Below are 21,822 nucleotides of genomic sequence, written 5' to 3'. Positions count from 1 at the left end.
CAAGTAGGCCCACTGTGCATTTTTTTTTTTGCCCAGGGGCCCCTTTGCTCGATAATGTGGCCCTGTTTATACTCAGGAATAAGTGAGTGCAGGACTTCTGTGTCCTCACATGAGTAAACCACTGATAGGAAAAGTGGGTGGATTGCTCACCTTGTTACAATGCTATTTTATTCTGGTAAAAACTACATCCTGGTATAACTGTTAGAGGTGTTCACCCTGCCTCCAAACTCCCCAGATACCAATCTGAAGGGATGGCTGGTTAGTGTTCATTCTCATTGCGTTTGCACTTGAGCAATACATGTGAATAAATGGTTATTTTGCAAAAAGCTGCATACTATCTTTACTCTTACTCTGGCTGTAACACAGTATTTACACCCCCCCTCCCCCGAGTACAGCGTCTGACAGTACTATTCGGGGCAGAAATGTCAGAGGTATTTGACCATGCTCCAGCATCTGTCTGATAATTTTCCTTGTGTGGCGCTCGGGTTGAAATGTGAGCGTCACAGAGTGCCCTCCCTCCTTTTCCTCCTCCTCCTGTCCGTCTCTCCCAGACTGAAGTCCCTCTGAGCGGCTCTCTAACTTCAGTGCCCAGTCTGAACGCGGAGGACGAGGAGCCGGAGCTCCGCTAAACAACCATCAGGAGCCGCATGAAACGAAACAAACAGACGCTTTCATATCTGCCCTTTTGTTGCTTTGAGGATTTACGTCGGCTCGCGTTTTTTTTTTTTTTTTTTGTTGTTGTTGGGGTTTTTTTGCCTTTCTCCAGTTGTTTGATCGAAGTTTCCGACTGTCACGTTTTAGTTACGGACCTGTATCTCTTCTATCTGTGGGATTGATCTTCCAACTGAAGACTTGTTAATTAAACCCAAAGGCACTCGGTGTGTGCAGCTGCTTTTCGGAGCTTGTCTAACGGAGCTGTAACGGTTCGGGCTGAATTTCGACCTGCCGTCGACATGGGGAAATAGCGGGGATCTCTGCGTGTCCGACCCCTTGTTTTTGACTTTTTCATGACTGTTTTTAAAGGACAGACCTCAGTTTGTGTTTGAACAATGAGCATGGACGGTTGCCCGTTGCAGGTGAGGATTTTGCTGTGGTGTCTGCTGGTGATTTCTGGCTCCAGCTTTGAGATTGGCTCCTACGACCTGGAGCGAGGAAGACCGGCCAAATGTGAGCCCATCGTGATCCCCATGTGCGAGGGGATCGGCTACAACCTGACCCGGATGCCTAACTTTATGGACCACGACGACCAGAGGGAGGCTGCCATCAAGTTACAGGAGTTTGCTCCTCTGGTGGCATACGGCTGTGATGTGCACCTCCGCTTCTTCCTCTGCTCCCTCTACGCCCCCATGTGCACGGACAAAGTGTCGACCTCCATCCCCGCCTGCAGACCCATGTGTGAGCAGGCCAGGGAGAGGTGTGCACCCATCATGAAGAAGTTCAGCTACACCTGGCCCGACTCACTGGACTGCTCCAAGCTGCCCACCAGGAACGACCCCAACGCTCTGTGCATGGAGGCCCCCGAGAACGAAACCAGGCCAGAGGTAAAGAAAGGCGATGGCATGCTTCCGGTGCCCCCTCGTCCTAGACAGCCGGGGACCAGCAGTGGCCGCTCGCCAGGCAGCATGGGCTCCTGTGAGAACCCAGACAAGTTCCAGTTTGTGGAGAAGAGCCAGTCCTGTGCTCCACGCTGCTCCCCAGCTGTGGACGTATTCTGGTCCCGGCAGGACAAAGACTTTGCATTCATTTGGATGACTGTGTGGTCCATCCTCTGCTTCGTCTCTACTGCTTTCACAGTCCTGACCTTCCTCCTGGAGCCTCACCGTTTCCAGTACCCCGAGCGCCCCATTATCTTCCTCTCCATGTGCTACAATGTCTACTCTGTGGCCTTCATCATCCGCTCTGTGGCGGGGGCTGAGAACATTGCCTGCGACCGCGAGCACGGTGAGCTGTACATCATCCAAGAAGGGTTGGAGTCCACTGGCTGCACCATAGTCTTCCTCATTCTCTACTACTTTGGCATGGCCTCTTCTATCTGGTGGGTCATCCTCACCCTCACCTGGTTCCTGGCCGCAGGGAAGAAGTGGGGCCACGAAGCTATTGAAGCCCACAGCAACTACTTCCACATGGCTGCTTGGGGCATCCCTGCTCTTAAGACCATCATCATCCTCACCATGAGGAAGGTGGCTGGAGATGAGCTTACTGGGCTGTGTTATGTAGGAAGCATGGACTCGGGGGCGCTCACGGGCTTCGTTCTCATCCCTCTGTCCTGCTACCTGATCATCGGAACGTCCTTCATCCTCACAGGCTTCGTGGCTCTCTTCCACATCCGGAAAGTGATGAAGACAGAGGGCACCAACACTGAGAAGCTGGAGAAGCTCATGGTGAAAATCGGCATCTACTCCATCCTCTACACGGTGCCCGCCACATGCGTCATCGTGTGCTACTTCTACGAGAGGCTCAACATGGACTACTGGAAGCTGAGGGGGCTGCAGATGAAGTGTGGCTCTTTCAACGGCCACACCAGCGACTGCTCGCTGCAGACGTCCGTGCCCACCGTGGCCGTCTTCATGCTAAAGATCTTCATGTCGCTGGTGGTCGGCATCACCAGCGGGGTGTGGGTGTGGAGCTCCAAGACCCTGCAGACCTGGCAGGGCCTGTGCAGCAGGAAGCTGGCGGACAGGACTAGTAGTAGGAAACCCTGCAGCGGCGTCAGCTGCGGCAGCACGCACTGCCACTACAAATCTCCTGCTGTGGTTCTGCACATGGCCAAGACTGACCTGCACTCAGACAACCCCACACACGTCTGAGAGGGAGCACACGCACTCACACACACTCTTACGCCCTGTGTAAGGAGCTGCTAAAAGACTTTATAAGAAGATGAGTGGTTGAATTGAACTGTCAGTTACTTCTCTGCTGCTGCCAAGGGACTCACAGGTACAGCTGTCACTACGAGAAACTATCTATAAACAGTATTCTGTGCATAAAGGGAAATGTTCAGTATTGTTACCCATACTTTTCTGTTCGTAGCGTTCTGTGCGGTAGACATGCCCCGTTGCAAAGCAAAAAAAAAAAAGAAAAGATAGAAAAACTAAAGACTGTTATGGGAGGATGTTGGGAAATATTAGTGTATTCCTCTCCTTGAAAATGGCATGATTAACTGTATAAATCTGTACAAATGTTTTATTTATTGTAAATATATTTAATTTAAAGTCCACCTTGGCTCTTACTGAGTTTTGTTGTTTGGATAAATTTATCAAAGTTCAAGGGGAAATGAAGTGCCTTTTATTAAAAAAAAAAGAAAGAAACTCTGGTTCTGGCCTTTTGGAAGACAATAAATGTGTTGAATTCGTGTTAAAATGTCTTGTGCTTCACAGCGACTACTTGTGCATCATAACAATCTTAAACAGTTTGAGGTTTAAAACAAAACCGCGATCAATCATTTCACTATTTTCGCTGATTTTCCTGCCATCCTTCCCCTGAGACTTAGACTCCCAGCCCATGTGTTGTCTTCCAAGTACATCCCAGAGGCGTCCTCGACAATAATCCTCAAAGAGAATCGCTGATGAATGGAGTGACAAACCGTGGCAGGCATTAACGTTTGCGTCATCAGCTTAAAAATGCAGCAGCAGTTTGCAGAGGAATATATTTAATTAATGGCTGTTTTAATCCTTCCACAGAAGCAGTGTTGTTGCCCTCTCGCTGCTCCATTTGATCCTCATGCAAACACGCTACATTCTGATCTGAGCGCACAAATCTGAAGAGGATTTCACCCTCATTGCATGGTTTCCCTGACAGATTTAAGTTTAGCGCAGCCACTCAAAACTGGAGTAGCTCATTGAGTAGGTGGGTAATTAACTCAATGCCTATGTGTGGTTCGTGGCTCCAGGAATATCTGATACAAACTGAGGGGATTCCGCTGCATAAGGTAATACTGTTTGGCTAAAACAATGTAAGCCTTCAGAAACTGCCACCAGGTTTAAATAATCACTGATTCAGAAAAGAAAAATGCAAAACATTATTTTCATCAAATGAATGCTCAAAGTTGGTTCCTGCAACTAACTTTTCAGTAATAAAGTCAATTTTATAATGCACAAGAGCCACCATGTTCTCAGATGGTCCATAAAAAAGTGAAAATAAATAGCTTTTACATTACGAGGCTTCGACAGTTAAGTGCCAACGCAAATTGCAGCCTCACACAGCATGTCGTTTAACGCCAAAACACTGCGGACACGAGTGTTTGACGACTGTTTATTATGCCTGTGTGTGCCTGTGTCACCACCCCCATGTTCTGCTGGGGGTGAGAGTTTGGAAAAATTGCGAGGACCAGGAGCTTGTTTTTATTACATTAGCGGAGTGTCAGCCGGGGTGAAGCAGGCGTGTGCTCGATGACATCTGCAGAGGTTACAAGTTGTTTTGCTTTCATTTTTCCACCTCTCTGACTAAAGTAAGATGTTCTGCAGCTTGTTCCGTACACGTTCAAATTGGTTTACAGCACATGCCAGGTTGACTCAAAAATGCTTTCAGCGGTGATTCAGATCCTGTAAGCACTCATTTAAAAGTCCTGCATAAAAGCCCCTGCTCAAGTTAAAGTGCAGCTACAGAACAGTTAAAGAGCTGATTTGGAAGGTCAGACTTATAATATGAACTTTAGATGATATCTCTTATAGTAAACAATACCTTTTCTGTTAACTCGTAAAGATCTGAAATGTGACACCAATTACATATAGCTTTTACTTGGATGTGAGAAGCCCAAAACCTTCTAAGCTACTGGTTTAATCCTTAGCAATGTGTTGAAATTTAAACACTTGTTTTATATTCCACTGTGTGAAAGCGTCATCTCAAGCTGCTAAAGCTGTAAAATAGTGTAAAATAGAGCATATAATGTAATATTTCTCTCTAAAATACTCAGTTGTAGTCCACTTAACTACTAAACTATACTTAACTTCAGCACTTGAGTAAATGTACTTGGTTACTTTCCATCACTGGGTGCTTCATGTGTCTGTAGTGAATTTACCACATATCCCCTCAGTGCAATGTTGTGTAGATCTGCAATGCCAGTACTTATTCCTTCATTCTTCAGAACTAGATGTGGGTTAAGTACCAACAACCTCCTCCTCTTTCTTTTCAGTACTGAGCCAGGACAGCTTGTCCTGGACTCTGACACTGTGTGGATCACATTTAACCATTAAAAAAAAAGCGGGGTGTTTAGCTTGGAGCAGACTGGCAGCTAGAGCCTCGGCTGGTGGTGTTTCAGCCACATGTTCCAGTTCACAGGCGCCTGAACGGGGGCGCGTGCTTCCTCCCCAGTTTACACTCCAGTGACATGACCCAAAGAGGCCAAACACTTGCTGTGTGAGACACAAACCAGCTTGTCCCATCTGCGTTGAGTTGCGCTGATTAGATAGGAAGGAGGTAGCTGCAGATGGTTAAAGACACGGGGGTAGCACAGAGGGTAAGTTTGTCTTCTTCTGCTGCAGTGTTTTGATTAAACTTTTCTCCATCTCAGCATTTCTCTTTGAATTTTCTGTCTGTATATTTTTCCATGTATTGCTGAGTAGGACGAAGAAGGGGTTTTCAAGTCATCAGAAATTACTTGTTACAGCAGCAAGAGGATGTCTTTGCTCTGTTTCTTTTTCCTCAAATATGAATTCTATCGCTGCGTTTCCAGGTCACTCAAAGCTATTTTTAGCTCTTTTTTTTTCTTTCACAGAAGAAATAAATAACACGGCACAGAGCTTCAGATAGAGGCAAGAAAGAAAGGTTCATTCCAAAAACAGAGTTGTTTGAGCTGTGGTTCTTTTGGCGCCTGAGATGTGGCTGCCGGGAACACCTTCCTGTCACACACACACACACACACACACACACCTGAGGTCTGAAGCGCTGGAGTAGTGCCAGCCAATCAACACCAAGTTTGTTTTCAAGAAGACCCCACCCCATCTCCAGTAATGTCCAATTTCAGGAGTAAGTAAGCTCGGTCTCGCTCGAAAGATTTAGTTTGGCTCAGACTCTGAGCTGTTTTTCTTCTCCTCTGGCTCAGGAGGTTAAATAGTGTCAGAGTCACTGAGCAGCAACTTTGTCTGGGCCAAAAGTGAGACTACTCCCAGAAAAGGCAACATTTTTCCTTAAAGGGTTCTCAGAAATATTTAATTGTTTTCATTCTTAGTCTTAAATGTATTTATTGATTCTCAAGCAACATAAAACTGGTGTGTTTATGCAGGATTTGTACAATTTGATTTTGATAAAAAGGCGTGAAAACACCTGAGCGGTTATCCCGCTTCAGCTGCTGACACCATGTTTTTGTCTGCTGAGGAGAAATCCCTCCATCTGGTCATGGGTCTGATTAAAGGCGATCATTATGGCATCAATGCGCCTCCCTCACAGACTTAAACCCCTGCCCACCCCTGAGGGTAAAAAAGAGAAAATAAAGCATCCTTCATTACCCTGCCCTCCCTCCTTCTGCAGTCCCTCACCCCCCTTGAGCACTATCCCTTTCCTGGGCTGTTTTGATGTGTAAATGAGCGTATTGAAAACCTGCAGGCCCCCAAAGAGATGCTTTCCATGAAAATGCTCCAGTCACAGAGCACCAGAGTTCACACAGCTCACCACTCCTCACAAGCAGACCCCAGTCAGACAGCCAATACACCACTGATGTCTCGCCTGTCAGGGCAAAACACACACACAAAATGAAACACGCACAACTGCACATGTATCTAGCCTCATATCATTATGTGACATTTCCATTTACACGCTGACCTTCAGTATAAGTGGAATTCTCTCCTGAACTGAAGACACTGAATTTTCAGCTTCACAGTGACTTTGTGTTGAAGTCAGGTTACTGTGTCAAGAGGCTGAAAAGATACAACAGCGGAAATTTGTCTGCAGTATTCATCAAATCAATTACATCAAAGCAGTTAGGCTGAGAGATTAAAAGTCTGTCTTAGAGTACGGAGGCTAGTTCTGTGGCTTAGATTTTCTTTAGTAAAGTGCAGAGACAATGCTCAAAGTTGTTTTTACAGTAGCACATTTATCCATCTCCTATTAACTCCAACTATCACCAGTACAGTTTCTGTTTCTTAGATATCTTAAAAATGTATGAAAAATGTCAAAAAGAGAGTTTGATCTTAAGCGTCTTGATGATTTATAGCTGAATTTTTTTTTATTTGTGATTTTTTTTCCATAGCATTGTGTTGCTGAAATTACCTGAAAAAAACTTATATTTTCAGAAATGCAATTACTGTTTAAATACTTTTCCATCAGTCTGGTGTTTGGTAGTGTGAGCTCATTTTTTGTGTGTGCTAATGAGAGCCGTTAGTCTGTTTACTGTGTGCTCTCGCATACAGTTGAACCTTATGGTAGAATACTGTTTGGTTGTTACTGCGTGCAATTTGTGTCCATCTTTACATGTGCACGATAATAATGAAAGTTGTACTACTGATCTCAAACAAGGCACACCTGGTAGAAGTGTGGGGTGTAGTGAGCAGCGCTTTGACTCACTCCACCCATACTACACCATTTTTTGCCATGTCTCCTTTAAATCTCAGTCAAAGGCTGAACAAATATAATGCATAAATGTCCATATCAAAACCAATGCAAGTTATTTGTGTTCCTCTAATTATCATGAAATGCTTGAAAGAAAGTGACTTCTATTCAATTCATGTTCACATACAAACTCTGGGAAATGTCCACAGGCTCACCTGCAGAGTTGAGCATTCTCACGTGTATTACATGACATGATATTGTCCATGCGAGTGTTTTTTTTTTCTGATGGAAAGACTCTGGAGGCTGCATGGTAGCATGCCAGTTAGCACCATCGCCTCAAAGGATTCCTGGTTTGGATCCCAGCTGGGGCCTTTTCTGTGTGGAGTTTGCATGTTCCCCATGTGTGGGTTCTCTTTGGGTACTCCGGTTTCCTCCAACCTCCAAACACGCATGTTAGGTTAATCGGTCATTCTAAATTTACCCTAGGAGTGAGTTTGAATGTCAGTGGTTGTTTGTCTCTGGGTTGGCCCTGTGATGGACTGGAAACCCGTCCAGAGTGTACCCCACCTCTCACCCGATGACAGCTGGAATAGGCTCAAGCACCCCCATGACAGTGAATTGGATTAAGCAGAACATTACTACTGGTAAACTGACAGTTTAGTTTGTTTTAGTTTTTTTTTTAAAGGTTGCATTTGCAGTCTGTAAATCATGTTCCTGCTAAGCACACAAACTGAATATTGTAACGTCAAAGTGTACACCTAAAAACAGAAGAAGAAAAAGTAGAAGTAAAGGGCAGGGAGATTATATAACGAGCACTGTGCAGGAAGTGAAAGTTTCCAGAAATGTTTACAGCTTTTTGTGTGTTTCTTTTTTTGTTTTTCAGGGGTTTTTTTTCTTGTCCTTTGATCAATAAGCAGACGACAGAGAAGTAAAGCTTCCTCATCTCTCTGTACTCATTCCTGTGCTCTGTCTGCCTGTGGCTGGAGGAGAGATGAATCAGTGAACAGAGGGAGGTTCCGCCGCTCGCTCGCGCTCTCTGAAGCCCACAGCGTTGCTGTGATCACTGTTAATCTCCTTTGCCACTCTGCTGCCATCTCCTCAAATACATTCATCTAATTTCCAATAGTATTCACAGCCTCTTCCTCCTTTCTAATTAGGCACAGTTAAGATTTCAGAAGTCAGCCTTTGGTGTTCTGCAGCAAGTGAGATTGCTCTTTGAGCAAAGGGGTCAGCGATGGCAAGTATTTGTTTGAGGGTTAAATCACAGAAGGCCTTTCATCATGTTGTTATGTTGCGCGATCAGAGGCTTGGGATTATATAGGTCAGACGTTGGGGAGTGAGAGCACCCCTTTTGTAGCTGCCATTTTTATTCAGTTGCTAGGCAGCACCCGCTCTAATCTCTCGTACCAAAGAGTCTCTCCCCAGAGAAAAAGAGAGGGAGCAGGAGTTACAAAAGGACGAAAAAAAATGTGAAAACAGCATCAACAAAGAACACAGACTGATGCAAGGGCTGCTTTCAGAGAGACTCTAAAGAGAGGGAGTGGAACTGGGCAGGATGAGGGAGTCTAAGCTCAGTCCTGAAACCAGCTCCGGCCCTCCTGAACATCTTTAAATCCCGGTGGTTTGATTGTGCCATTGGCTGAATAAATGGATAAAAGGATCACACAATTCCTCCAGCAGGTTAGAGTCAACATCCAAATCGGTTCCCTTTTGCAAATGTTGGGGAACAAAGGAGCGTAGCTTTCCAGGACAAATGATGTGCGTCACAATTTTGAAACAAACTGTGAAGGCGCCTAAATGGATCAGAACCATTCAGATCTAGAGGTCGTCCGTCTAGTAAATTAGTCTGCTGTCACAGTGCTGCAGCAGCCCCATCCTAAATGTGCTCATGTCACGCTCTGCCATCAAAGGCTCACCCCTGGGCTCAGTGTTCTCAGTGAGGAGGCATATCCCTCCTCCCCAACAAACCGATCCTCCCCTCCCACCCCAGCCTCGGGCTCAGTGAGGATCTGCTGTTCTCCGTTGCATTTCACACTCTTTGATTTGGAGGTTTGAAGTTTATTCCTGTCTACCTTTTTGTCTATCCTCTTCTCTTCGTTGTGTTTCATGTTGACTGTTTCGACTCTTGAAGTTTTTAGAAGATGAACAATCTGCCAACCCGGCACTGTAGCTCTGCTGACTCTGATGCTGTGCCTCATTTGCGTCTGCTTTTAGTCATTCGGCTTTTGCAAAGACGAAGAAAGCCGACAACTGCAAGGAGATAAATGAGTTTTATTTTGGGAAATACACTTATTCACCCACTCTTAGTTGTATACCTATTAACAAAGCTACAGTCAGAAAATAATTAGCTTGGCTTAACTAACTATAAAGACTGGATGCAGCATTCTTTGCTTTATCCAGATACAAAAACCTGATTTTAGAGACCAGTTGCTGTTTAAGATCCTGTGAAACCCCTTTATATCCATAATCAATAAAAGGCAATTTTTCTTTTGTCACTTTTGAACAAATCAAGATGAACTGTGTCTTTTGGTTCTGGTCTTTGTACGCTAATCTAATCAGCTGGTGCATGACACTTATAACTCTAAAATATAGGAGTGACATCTCTCCACACAATCTAACTGTATAGACAAAGCACTTTTGTCTAAGGTGTAAAGATTAATAGACATCTCATGTTGACCAAGAAATTGTTTCAATGTGTTATCAACTGATACATACATACATGTACTTGATCAGAACAGTCAACACAAAACCTTTTGCCTGCTTATGATCAGGTGAAAGAGTGAAAGAAGGATGCTGTCACACAATCAAATAAGTCTGCCACTTTATGAAAAAAGGCAAACCCAATCCGATTGCTTTTTGTAAACGCAAATATCAGTGCAATATTTCATCAGTTACCCTAGAAGGAATTCTGTCTTTTTCAAAAGACAGGCAAAAACCCAAGCAGTTACTGTGTTACTCATTGACCTGCTTTTCATTCCTGCTCTCTGTTCATTGTTTCGCTGAATGAACTTGCTAATTAACCTTGTATTTTCTGCACATTATGTAAGTATGTGCTGACGTTCAGCCTGACTATGTCCATGATTATTTGTATTCTGTGGATGAGACAGAAAATTCAACAGGACATTTCGGGGCAGTTCAAACACATTTAGCCAAAAACTTTCCTATCATCAATTAAACCCTTTTTCCGGCCAGCGCTGTTGACTCAGGCTGATCACTGTACATTAGCCAGTCTGTGTAGTAAAGGGAACCAGCTGGGGCCACACTCACTCTAACACTGGACCTTTTGTCAAGGTCTCAGCCCCCCTAAAAGTAAAATAAAAACCTTGTTGTAGGAGAAATACTCTTTGTGTAGAAGCAGACATTGTTCCTATTGTGGGGTGTCAGAACTGACATGCCAGGTCCAACACAGTGCTGAATAAAGTGTGGTTTGTGTACATATTGTAACTGTAGGCTGTGGAAAAGGAGTGAGGCAACGGTCTGTGATGATCTTGGCGGACGGTGGGGATTTGGCATGCTGAGCAAGAGCTAGAGCAGCACTACCACATGCAGCTCTTTCCCTCAGGATAATAAGTGCTTGTGAAGCAGAGAGGGAGAAAACCTGCACGGATCAGCCTTCCTGTTCACACCCCATCATGCATGAGCTGGCTGGATCCTTGTGTTGTTATGGTCATAAGACATTTCCTGTGTGTGTTTTGAGGTTGCATCTGGGCTTGTTTACAGCCAAGGGTAGAGCCTCATTAAGTGGAACATGGTGCTAGGCGGATGTGGGGGGGCTGACGTGCCTATTAGTGGGGCCAGTCTGTAGCCCCAAACCAGAACCCAACTGGGCCAGGTGCTCCATGCCACAGACTGTTTCCAAAACAGAGTGAATCAAGACTTACTCATCACGTGTGCAAAATTTGTTTCAAATAAAAATCCACTTGAAGAACACAACATTTTTGGCTCATGCACAAGGATTCATCAACTTGGATGCCAAAGGAGAGTAAAGTTCCAGTGTGGAAAATTTACCCACAAATTCATGTCTATGTTCTTATTTGCATAGAATCACTCAGAAATAAGAATTATCTTAGAATCAGCTATCAGCTGGTTACAATTTGTAATTAAACCTCTATATTTGACCATGTCTTTGACTTTTAAAGGCTAATGCTGATGACAAGGCAGTCTTGCTCCTGATTGTGTAATAGCTAGAATAAAAAGTGTCCCACCTGAAATAAAACTGTATTCCCTTGCAAACTGTTACGTGCCAAATATTTTTTTGCATTATGTGAGAAAAGCTCATATTGCACAACTGTAATACTTCAAAAGATGCTCATGTTTCAGCACTTCAGCACTTCAAGATCATGGCTTGTTTGTTTCTCCCTCTCGTTATCAATATCCTGTTTATATGAATAACATCAATCTATTCTTATGTTTTTAGAAAATGTTAGTCAAGATGAAGAAAATTATGTATTTGTTTCGGACTAATTTCACACATTTGGTGGTATTACAGCAGCAAGACAACATGCACCATAGTAGCCACACTCATAATATATCCCAAAAGGCTCTGGATTCTGGACCCAAAAGCAGACTGAAAACAGAGGTAGGTTTACAGAGGTGATTTATTTATCACTAATGATGGGTGATTAACAACATGGAATGATATTTCCACACTTCTTCCTTATGAGTCCTTATTCCCAGCTGGGGTGAGACATACAAGATGGCAGAGAGGTTTTGTTGAAGGTGAATGTGGTGGTGATGTTTGGTGAGATCAGAGGTTCGACACGGAACAGCCAGGTAAGTTTTCAGGCCAGTGGCAGGATAGCATGGTCGGAAATCTAGACGTAGAAAAGACCGGTTTCTAAAACCGATAACCTTTCAAGATCAACATGCTAGTTAGCTGGTCTAGGCTTTTACCCTACTGTTAAGTACAACAATATGGCGAAGAGTGGTGATTAGGCCAGGGAAGATATACTGTGGGTTGCTGAGTTTATGGCTTGCAGTTGAACTAGGAAAACCTACTGGAGGAATCCTGAGCCACGGCCACACTCACACTCTCAGAGACAGACAGGGGGAAAGACAGACACGCGCACACTCCGGGGAAGTGGAAAAATGACACAACAAGGAAGACACAGAGCTGGAGCCTGCGACTCATGACATAATGAACTGGAGAGTGAGCAGTGAGCAGACCCTGGATACACTGAGAATACTCTTTAGTAGAATCAGTTTATTGTTGTATTTTGTCTTTTCATCAATATTCTTGGTAACGAGCTGAATACAGACACCACCAAAGAACCCGTACTTCAAATAACCCGCTTCATTTCACTGTTCCATCCGTCCGTCCGTCCATTGTTTTCCCTCTTATCTGGGACCAGCTTGCAGGGGCAACAGTTTGAGCATCAGATCCCCTGCCTTGCTTCTTCATGACGATGATGATCTCATTCTTTCTGTCACAACCCACACCTCCCTACCATGGGTGAGGTCTGGATCTTAGATCGACTGGTAAATCAACAGCTTTGCCTTTCAGCTCACTTCTCTCTTCTCGCCAACAAACCAGAACAGTGTCCTCATCCCTGCAGACGCTGATCCAATCAGCCGGTCAGTCTCCCACTCTGTCCTCCCCCCAACTCATGAACAAGACCCCAAGGAACTTAAACTCCTCCACTTGAGGGAGCAATTCACTCCCAACTGGAGAGGGCAATCCACTCTTTTCCAGCCGAGTACCACGGCCTCAGACTCTGTCATTTCAAATATCATCACGACCACTCCGTACTCGGGTAGATTTAAATGTGAAGCAGCCATAATATGCTCATCTGAGAATAATCAAAGTTTCAAGTCTTCATGTTAAAAAGGCACATTATTTTTCTTATTCTTATTCTTTACACTGCTGCCGCACCTTTTGTCTGAAGCGTAGCATTTCAAAGGGCCCAGTCGGCTCTGATTGGTCAGCTGAGGCGTGCAAAAGAAGAAAGGGATGGAGCAATCCAGGAACAACATTTTTTGTGGGAGAGACTCTCTTTGGTGTAGATTTTTTTTTCTACTACAGACCTTTATGTGCACAAAAAGTTATATAACAGTGAATATAACGTAAAAACACAAGAGGCATAATATGCGCTCTTTAAAAGGAGATATGTGGCCACTAAATACAAACCAAGGCAAAAGTACGACTCAGTGGGTTTACATGATGAGATTAACTCGATTATAGCTGTAGTTGGATTATGCTCCTTATCTGAACAAGGGTAATTATCCTTTGTTACGTGGCGGTGAATGAATCGAATCACTGGCACAAAGCATCCAATAACGCAGTAGATAGGTAGCGCTGTACCCATTTCAGCTATCGCTAATAGAGCCACTTCCAGTTGACGTCTTCACCACCAACAACAACAAAACTAAGGCAGACGAGAAAGATGGCGAACGAAGAGCAAGATGAAGCTACGTCCCTCTACATTTGTGATGAGCTGGTTATGGCACAAACACGATGCACAACGGCGCATTCTCCATCGCGTTGTTTCTTTCTTTCTGACGGCAGCGACAACAACAATAATATCGTCTCCGGTTGACGATGGCGGGAAAAAATCTCGAGCAAGTGCAGAACACGCAGATCGAGTTATCTCGGGGTCTTAATTAAATCGCAAGTAACCCGATCCGATTCGATTTCTTGTCAGATTAAGCTGTCTATGAGCTGAATAACTCAATCTTATTGTAATTTAGCCATTAATCCGATCCGATGGCCCGCATGTAACCGCGCTGACTGATTATGCTGAGGTTTCCTTTATGTCTCTTGCATTTCAAAGTAAAAATTAATGATTCACTTTGTGAATGTGCACCACATTGAGATCCACGGAACCCTTCACAAAGCAGCGGCTTCATGAATTCCTCCAGTGTTTCGGTGTGAAGTGTCCTGCAAAGGCTGGCGCTGTGCTGCAAAGGACAAAGCAGAGAAGGATTAGCATCCCCCGCCTGTCTGCTCATGCACACCCACACCGTGTAACACTCTACATAATCAAACACTCACCCAGCGTGACACACAACACAACCAAACACTCTTCAGGGGGGTTGCTACTAAAACAAACCCCGAGCTGGGACCCCAGCAGCAGAGGAAGAGTGGCGGAGGAGCTGAGGAGGCGGATGTGAAGGAAACCAAGAGCTCATGGTGTTTACGCTGAATAGCCTGCGAGTGGGAAACGCACGGAACACGATCCTCATGTTTTCCTTACCCCAGCTAATCCGACAAAACGACAGAGGGAGCAGATTCCCTTACAGAGAAAGCTGCCACTTAGATATTTATCCTCACCAAGACAAACATCTGGCTCTGGTGAGCTCTTCTCATAGTGCGATATGAGTGGGTGTGATACTCAGCTACATTTATTTAGGTGTGAGGTCTTAATTAAAAGCTGAAGCAATGCCTGCCGGCCAGGCCAGCTTCACCTTTGACCCGAACTTCACCTGAGGTTGGCTGGAGGAGAGAACAGCGAAGAATAAGAGACTGGCGGATGCAATCAAAATGAAGAAAACGAGTGAAAAGAGGAGAGATTAGACTGATTTATCTTCTCAGGAGGCGCACAGGGTGTGAAATTTCCGCTCGTGCTGTTTGTTTTCAGTTGCAGTCAGCCTGAGTTACAGACAAAGTGTCCTTATGCGTAAAGAAGGGCGTATTGCTTACAAAGAAATCTGTTCGCTCTCTGGAGTCTGATTGCCAGAAGCTCCTTTGCATGCAAGAACTCCTCTGTCAACATGAGCGACAACAACCTTCTCTATCCAAGACCAGGAACAAAGAAAACTTGGGCTAATTCCCAACACGCTTCCTGTTTAAAGACCTGCCTTCATCATGTGGTACTCTCTTTTGGAAAGGCAGTAAAAGCATATACTTTTTTCATTAATGTAAATCCTGACACTTCAGCAGCTTTTGCATTGTGGTCACAGTCGAAGCAGCGGTTTACGAGTGAGACTGAGCTCGTGTTGTGTTTACCAATCGCCTCCGGATACAAAAAGCTAGGGCCTCATTTATGAGCTGGCCCACTGACTCCCCCTTCACGCTAAACTAAAAAAAGCTCATTGTACATACACCTTGTTTATAGCAACGCAGGTAATAAAGCTAAACCTGCCTTCTATCAGTTGTAATTGCCTGTAGGAGGGAGAAACTGTGTGAATGAGCTTCAGTGGCCCCATGTGATAAATGTTCCAGACGACTTTTAAATTAAGCCGATGTTGGTTTTTGCTGACGCGCAGTAGGGAGCTTTCTTTAAATGTATTCATTTTATTTTCACATTGGTCCAGTTTCATTTAAATTAAATGCAAATGTAGGTTTTCAGGTGAAATCTTGATGCATATTTGATACCATCTACAGTTTTTATACGTTAGAATAAATTTGTATTTGCACCTTTTAGGGCCCATTGTCTTTGAAGAGAGCTCACATCACTTAAATAGATCACTCAGCCTTTAAGTTAGATCTATTTGTGAAAAATATAAGGTGTAGTAATAAATTGTGATATTATAAGGTTGTTTTATTTTCATGCAAGGCTATTTCTTGGTACGGTGATCTTTACAAAATTACTTTCCTCTCCATCCTTTATATTTGCTATTGAGTGTTTTATTGTAAAACTGCATAATTATCCTTTGTTCAGACCCTCCCACTCAAGATCCCATGTCTTGATTTCTTTCTGTGACCCACCGGTGGCACTCAGCGTTTGAAAAAGCACTTGCCTCGGGTTGTATCACTGACAGATGTCCAGTGTCACTTCACCTGACTGTCTGTCCAGCTCTTTGCTAAAAAAGATTCAGGCCTATCATGTGTTACCTGGTTGTGCTCTCAGTGTGAGGGGATGTTAATTGGTGGTGAGGCGCCAGTCTCTTTCCCAACCCCCCTCTGGCGTCAGTAAAAGCCAGGAAAGGTGGCATAAAGCCTGGCCTCTGAGCGCTCCAGACTCTCTGGATCCAGACGGAACAAGGAGGCTTGATCCAGTTCATGAAGGGCCATCCTCAAAGCCCGCACCTGGCCTGAACTCACACACTTGAATGAAAAATCCGCCCAGAGAGCAACGCAGTGAACTCAAAAATCAGCCTCGAAGTAAGAATTATTTTCTACTTAAAAGCCAAAGTGGTTCAAAGTAAAACCTCCTGTCTCCTGCTTAGTGCCATGCACAGTTCCCTCCTGGCTGACTGGAGTTCACCCAACATGTGTGTGTGTGTGTGTGAGAGTGTGTCTCCTGGCTCCTGTCTGCCTCCCCTGGATTGGACTCCTGTCGCCTTCGCAGTGAAGGGCCACTCAACCTGGGTGGATATTCTTTCCCTCACATCTGCTACAAATTTACCGGAGCCAGGACATTCAAAGGCCCCTTTATGGAGCCGTCAGCAGCCCTGTGACTGCTTAAGCCACACTTGGTTCACTTACACACCTTGATACACACACACACACACACACACAGAGCGTACACATTTACACATTTTCTATGTTTATTGATACATATTTTGATGCATATTTATTCACTTTACTAATGGTTGTGCACTGCATAAAAACACAATCACACTGTACATGCAGTCTGGGCTACATGTACACAACAACCTCCGGTTAGTTTCTTACCAAACCAAAAATCTGGACTTAAGTGAGCCTACACAGCTGCTGCATTTTTTGTTACTTCTTTTTTTTTTTTAAGTGAGTCACCCGTGTATGGTGAAGCGCAGAGGCGCTCACTGGGCCATTACACACTTTAATCTATTTACTGCAGACAACCCTCTGACTGGGCATGTGCACACTGCACAGGAACATAAGGTGCTACAGCAGCAAGGCCACCATGTAACTTTAGATGGATCCAATCTGAAGGAAAAATGACAGGAAATCTAATGAACAATGCGAATTGATTGGGTGTGACAGGATACACTTTAATTCTCTCCTGTGGGATAAAAAAAAAAGAGTCTTTGCTGAGGAGGAGGAGACAGAAGTTCTTTTTTATCAAAGACTTGAAAGTATCATTTGAAATCTCATTTAGCAGATATCTTATCTTCCCTGGCTTGGATCTTTGTTGCGTGTCAAATCTCACCCATAGCTATCTCATCCATCTGATTTTCGTTAATAACTGCCAGTTGTAATTTTGTTAATGTGATATTCAAGATAAAAACACTTGAACTTGGTTTACTTTTGATCAGCATTACAGGTGAATCCTCTTCTATCCTGCTGTAAGTTGTCAGGGGGCATCCCATGATGCTCTCATTTCCCCTTTTACTCCCCTCCCTTCCAATCTCATGCATTTGTATGCCATTTGTATGCCATTTTTTTTTCTGTCTCCCATAGTTTGTGCTTTTCTATCTGAAGCTGCGTGTTTTTGATCTGTGGCCCGACCCGTCTGCTCAGTGTTTATTGTTTTCTGTTTCTCTTGTTTTCTCTCTTATCTGAGCCGGTTGATGCAGCCACTCTCCCTGAGTCTGATGGAAGGAGGTCTAAGGGAATTATTTTCTCCCCAGTGCTCAACAGAATTGTCGGGTTTCTCTCTACGTTAGGCGCCCTGAGAATTCTGTTGAAATGTTTGTGTTTCTTTAAATCAGTCGTAATCATAGATGATGCATGGACGAGATGCAACAATGTCGGGGAACTACAAAAGAAAAACGAGGAACTTGTTCTGGTGAAACCAGTGGAAGAACACCCACGTTGGACGGCTTGTGCTGTAAATAGATTATCTGTACAACTATACAGTCATTCAGTGAATGGTCCAAGATGGCCTGCGTCAGACAGAGCAAGGCTCGGTTCAATGTAAGAACTGCAGAGGGTTATGGAAACTCGTTTTTAATCATTGTGCCATCGGTGACGTTTCAGGGGTCAGTCACTATATTTCTTAACTCAAGAACGTCTGTGTTGCAGTGCAGGGTGCCCGCTGGCTGAATGGATCCAACCACTGATCATCTGAGCCCGCCAGGAATTGTGTCAGACTTGCTGGATAGCTCAGCGTTGGTCATTAGTTTTGCAAAGATTTTAAAGATGGTAAATGCTCACGCTTTCCCAGGCTTTTAATTCATTTTCAGTGTATTGAGATTTGACCCCGCAGGCTTTTTAATGTTGACCAGCCACCACACGTCACCTTTAAGGTACATGAATAGGGATTTAGTCTTAATGCGTTGATTTTCAGTCACAATTTGTGATTTTTGTAGCCATCTGACAAAAAATACCTGAAAAATATGTGCATGAGGTTTTATTGGGAATTCAGCTGTATTAGTGTACACTTACACTTCACCATTCTTATAAAAAGATGGAACTTCGGAGCATGTTTAAAATGCCTGGCTTAATTTGAGTCTTTCTAAGCATGTGCACGCAGGAGTGATTTTGTTCCAGTGTGGCCGATTAAGCAAAAGCAAAGGTGGAGAACTAGTTTTTTAGGTTCTAATTTTGTGCAAGATAGATGATTGACTCTGCTTTGTATCATCCACTGCTAAGCTTTGCAAAGAATCCAGCAATATACATAAGCCTATTCAACATTTGAGATCACTTGCTTGACTGAGCCGTAAGATGAAGCCTCAGTGTGAATCATGAAAGACTTCAGCCCACTTATTTCGTCTACAAGTTTGACTGCCTTTCATCTTCCCTTCAGCACACTCATCCAATTGTTGCCGCTGCCTATCTGGATCCCCATGTTCAAAGAACCATGGGTGATTCTGAGGTCATTCTCTATGGTCGTTTTCAAAAATTGTCAGATTTATGTCCTCATGTGAAGTGGAATATCATTGATAAAGAAGAAAGACGTGCAGGAATACCGAGCTTTTACCTGTTTGTGGCACTGATGTTTCTGGTTGCAGTCATGGCAGAGAGGATTTATGAGTGATATGTAAATGGTGCTGTTTGGAGCCCAGTCTACAGGAAGATTCAAACTGTCTCAGAGAAGAACAGGATTCCCTCTGGGATCAGAGCTCTGTGTTCCCAAGAGAAAAATCATCCTCTGAACTCCTCCGTCTCTGCACTCCCTCACTTTTCTCCCCTTTTAGTTTGGTTTTATCATCAAAGGGAGAGAACGCACATCAGTGGAGAAAAATTGGGAGAGAAGGCTCTGTTTTTGTGAATAATGCATTAATAATCATTTGTACTTGCTCTTAAAGCAAAGGGGAAGGAGAAATTTAGGGCACGTCATGGCTGCGGTCATATCAGTTGGCTTTCACACACTTCATTTTTAAGGCACCTTTACGCTCTGTAAATGATTCTGTTACTTCGCTTCTCTCTGTTCTGGCAGCCTGTCAGGATATTTCTGTCTCTATTCCCCCCTTGTCCTCATTTTCTCATTGTGCATTCCTGCAGCTGCCAGCATGATAGACCATTGACTGAGCTCATTCTGATGCGTGCCGTGATATGACACAAATTGAGTTTACCCCTACAGCTCAGAAGTCCCTTCATGCACCGCGATTACAAGTTTGAGTCGCTGTGTCGTTTTGTGAGGCAAAGTAGGCCTCAATATAACAGCATCTCAAGTTGTAGACATGTTTGAAACATTAAATGGAGCTTACGAAGATGTTTTATGATATTCTCCAGAGTCAAAGTGTGACAACTATTAATCATAATTTTTTTCAAACAGTAGCCCTGACATTTTTAAGACAGTACTTGGAGGAGCTGTATGTCCCAACTGGTCAGACCAGACGTTGACAGAACTTGAACATGCCAGCTCCCCAGAACAAGGTGCGGGTAATGTTTGAATCAGCCCGTGTGTGACTAGAGCTGAGTTTCTGTTTAAGTGAATGTGCATGTTGCTGATGTTTCCATAAAAGGCGTAAAACTGAATGAATGCAAACATCCAAAATGGCGAAGGAGAATTCTCGTTTAACACAAACACACTAAGGAAAACCATGCAACTGCAGATGGCAAAAGTTCAAACATGTTGGTGAGAGTCGACACGGAAACAATCAGACAATTCTAACTTAAACTTAGACGTTTCTTGCCAAATTATGAAGTAGCCATTTTTCTCTCTCTTTTTTAACATCCCAGTGAGCGCTAAACATGAGTCTAGCCATTACCCTCTTTTGGCTAAATGCAGACTGCCTTTAGTCCAAGCAGTTTAGTCATTATTCCTTCAATTATATACTGCACAAACAACTGTAAATATATAAGATGTGCAGCTTAAATCCACACTCACTGTGATTTCAACAGTTCTGTGCCAAAAGTGGCTCATTTGTGATCTGGATGTCTTTAAACTTTTTTCAACTCTCTTTTTCAGTTGCCAAAAATGCAGCGATAACATCAATGTGGTCAGTTTCACTTTGTTCAGAAAGAAAGAAAGACTCTGCTAGTTGATATGGAGGTATCGTTTCCAATCTCGTATTTCCCTTATGGATGAAATGAGGTCATTTTATGTTTCATATAAACTATTACAAATGTGGAACAATACAAGCTGAATGTGTCCAACAAGACACTACAGGAACATTGTAAGGAGGGGAGGTAAACACATACATGTAAAATGAAATATAAAACTCGCAGGCTAGGTGGAAAGGTCTCATGTGTCTTGACACAAATTTGGCTTAGAAATCTATGGACCATTTGTATTTCTTTTTAGGCGTTGGATGTCCTGCCTCCTGCACCTTTTACCTTGACATCACCCCTCACATACAGCACAGGTAGACTCTCTATAGCGGTCAGAACATGTCCGTAATGGACCATTTTATCACCAAACAATCAATTGACCCTTTATTGACCTAAACTAAGCAACATGGTCAGGTTCATCTCAGTTTGGAATGAGAGCGCGAGACACGCGTCGTGCCTCACGACCTCTGGCCCGTCTGGGACCAGAGGTAAATATTTGCATGGGGGAAGGCTGCTCTGCTCTCTTCGTACACATCCCAGCGCTGTGTGTGGATGGATGTCTCACTCTCCGCTTCTGTCAGTTTGTCCTGGGTTCAAAGATCACTCTGAGAGTTTGCTCGATCAAGAGAGAGATCACGATCTGCCACCGGTTTTTGTCGGGCACTGTGTGTGATGTAACTGCGGGGGCAACAAACCCTGATAAATTCATGGTAATTCCTCATACTCGAGTCAATGTGCTGTTTCCTGGATTTCAAACCACGCGCTACTGCTGCAGTTAGAAATACCCAAACAGTTCATTGCCATCCAGTATGTCTGATACCAGAATCTAAACCCAATAAACGTCAAGATTGTAGAAATTGTGTGTTTGTAGCTCAGAAATTAAAAAAAGGAGAAAAAAAACAAAGAAACAGTCAGAGTAAGCGATGAGTTGTGATGTTTAACAGTAATTTGGTTGCTAAATTCAAAGTAGAATTGATGGATTCATTCTGCCCTACACGTGGCATCATATAAAACGTTTCGTCCAGAGGGAGGCAATTATGTCAACAAATTTCACAGCAATCCATCCAATAGCTGTTGAGATATTTCAGTCCGAAACATTG

General features: G+C 43.8%; 1 protein-coding gene across 1 annotated transcript; it reads left to right on the top strand.

Annotated features, from left to right (window-relative positions):
• The first annotated feature begins 495 nt into the window (after positions 1-495).
• Positions 496-3,214, top strand: fzd9b (frizzled class receptor 9b). Its single transcript, XM_072392638.1, has one exon. The coding sequence runs from the start codon at positions 1,050-1,052 to the stop codon at positions 2,805-2,807; it is 1,758 nt and encodes a 585-aa protein (XP_072248739.1). The 5' UTR covers positions 496-1,049; the 3' UTR covers positions 2,808-3,214.
• The last annotated feature ends 18,608 nt before the right edge of the window (positions 3,215-21,822 follow it).

The sequence above is a fragment of the Leuresthes tenuis genome, unplaced genomic scaffold (assembly GCF_036924035.1).
Source record: "Leuresthes tenuis unplaced genomic scaffold, fLeuTen1.0.hap1 SCAF_9, whole genome shotgun sequence".
Taxonomy (NCBI): Eukaryota; Metazoa; Chordata; class Actinopteri; order Atheriniformes; family Atherinopsidae; genus Leuresthes; species Leuresthes tenuis.
Note: the sequence above shows the minus strand (reverse complement) of the source record. Positions and strands in the feature narration are given on the sequence as shown.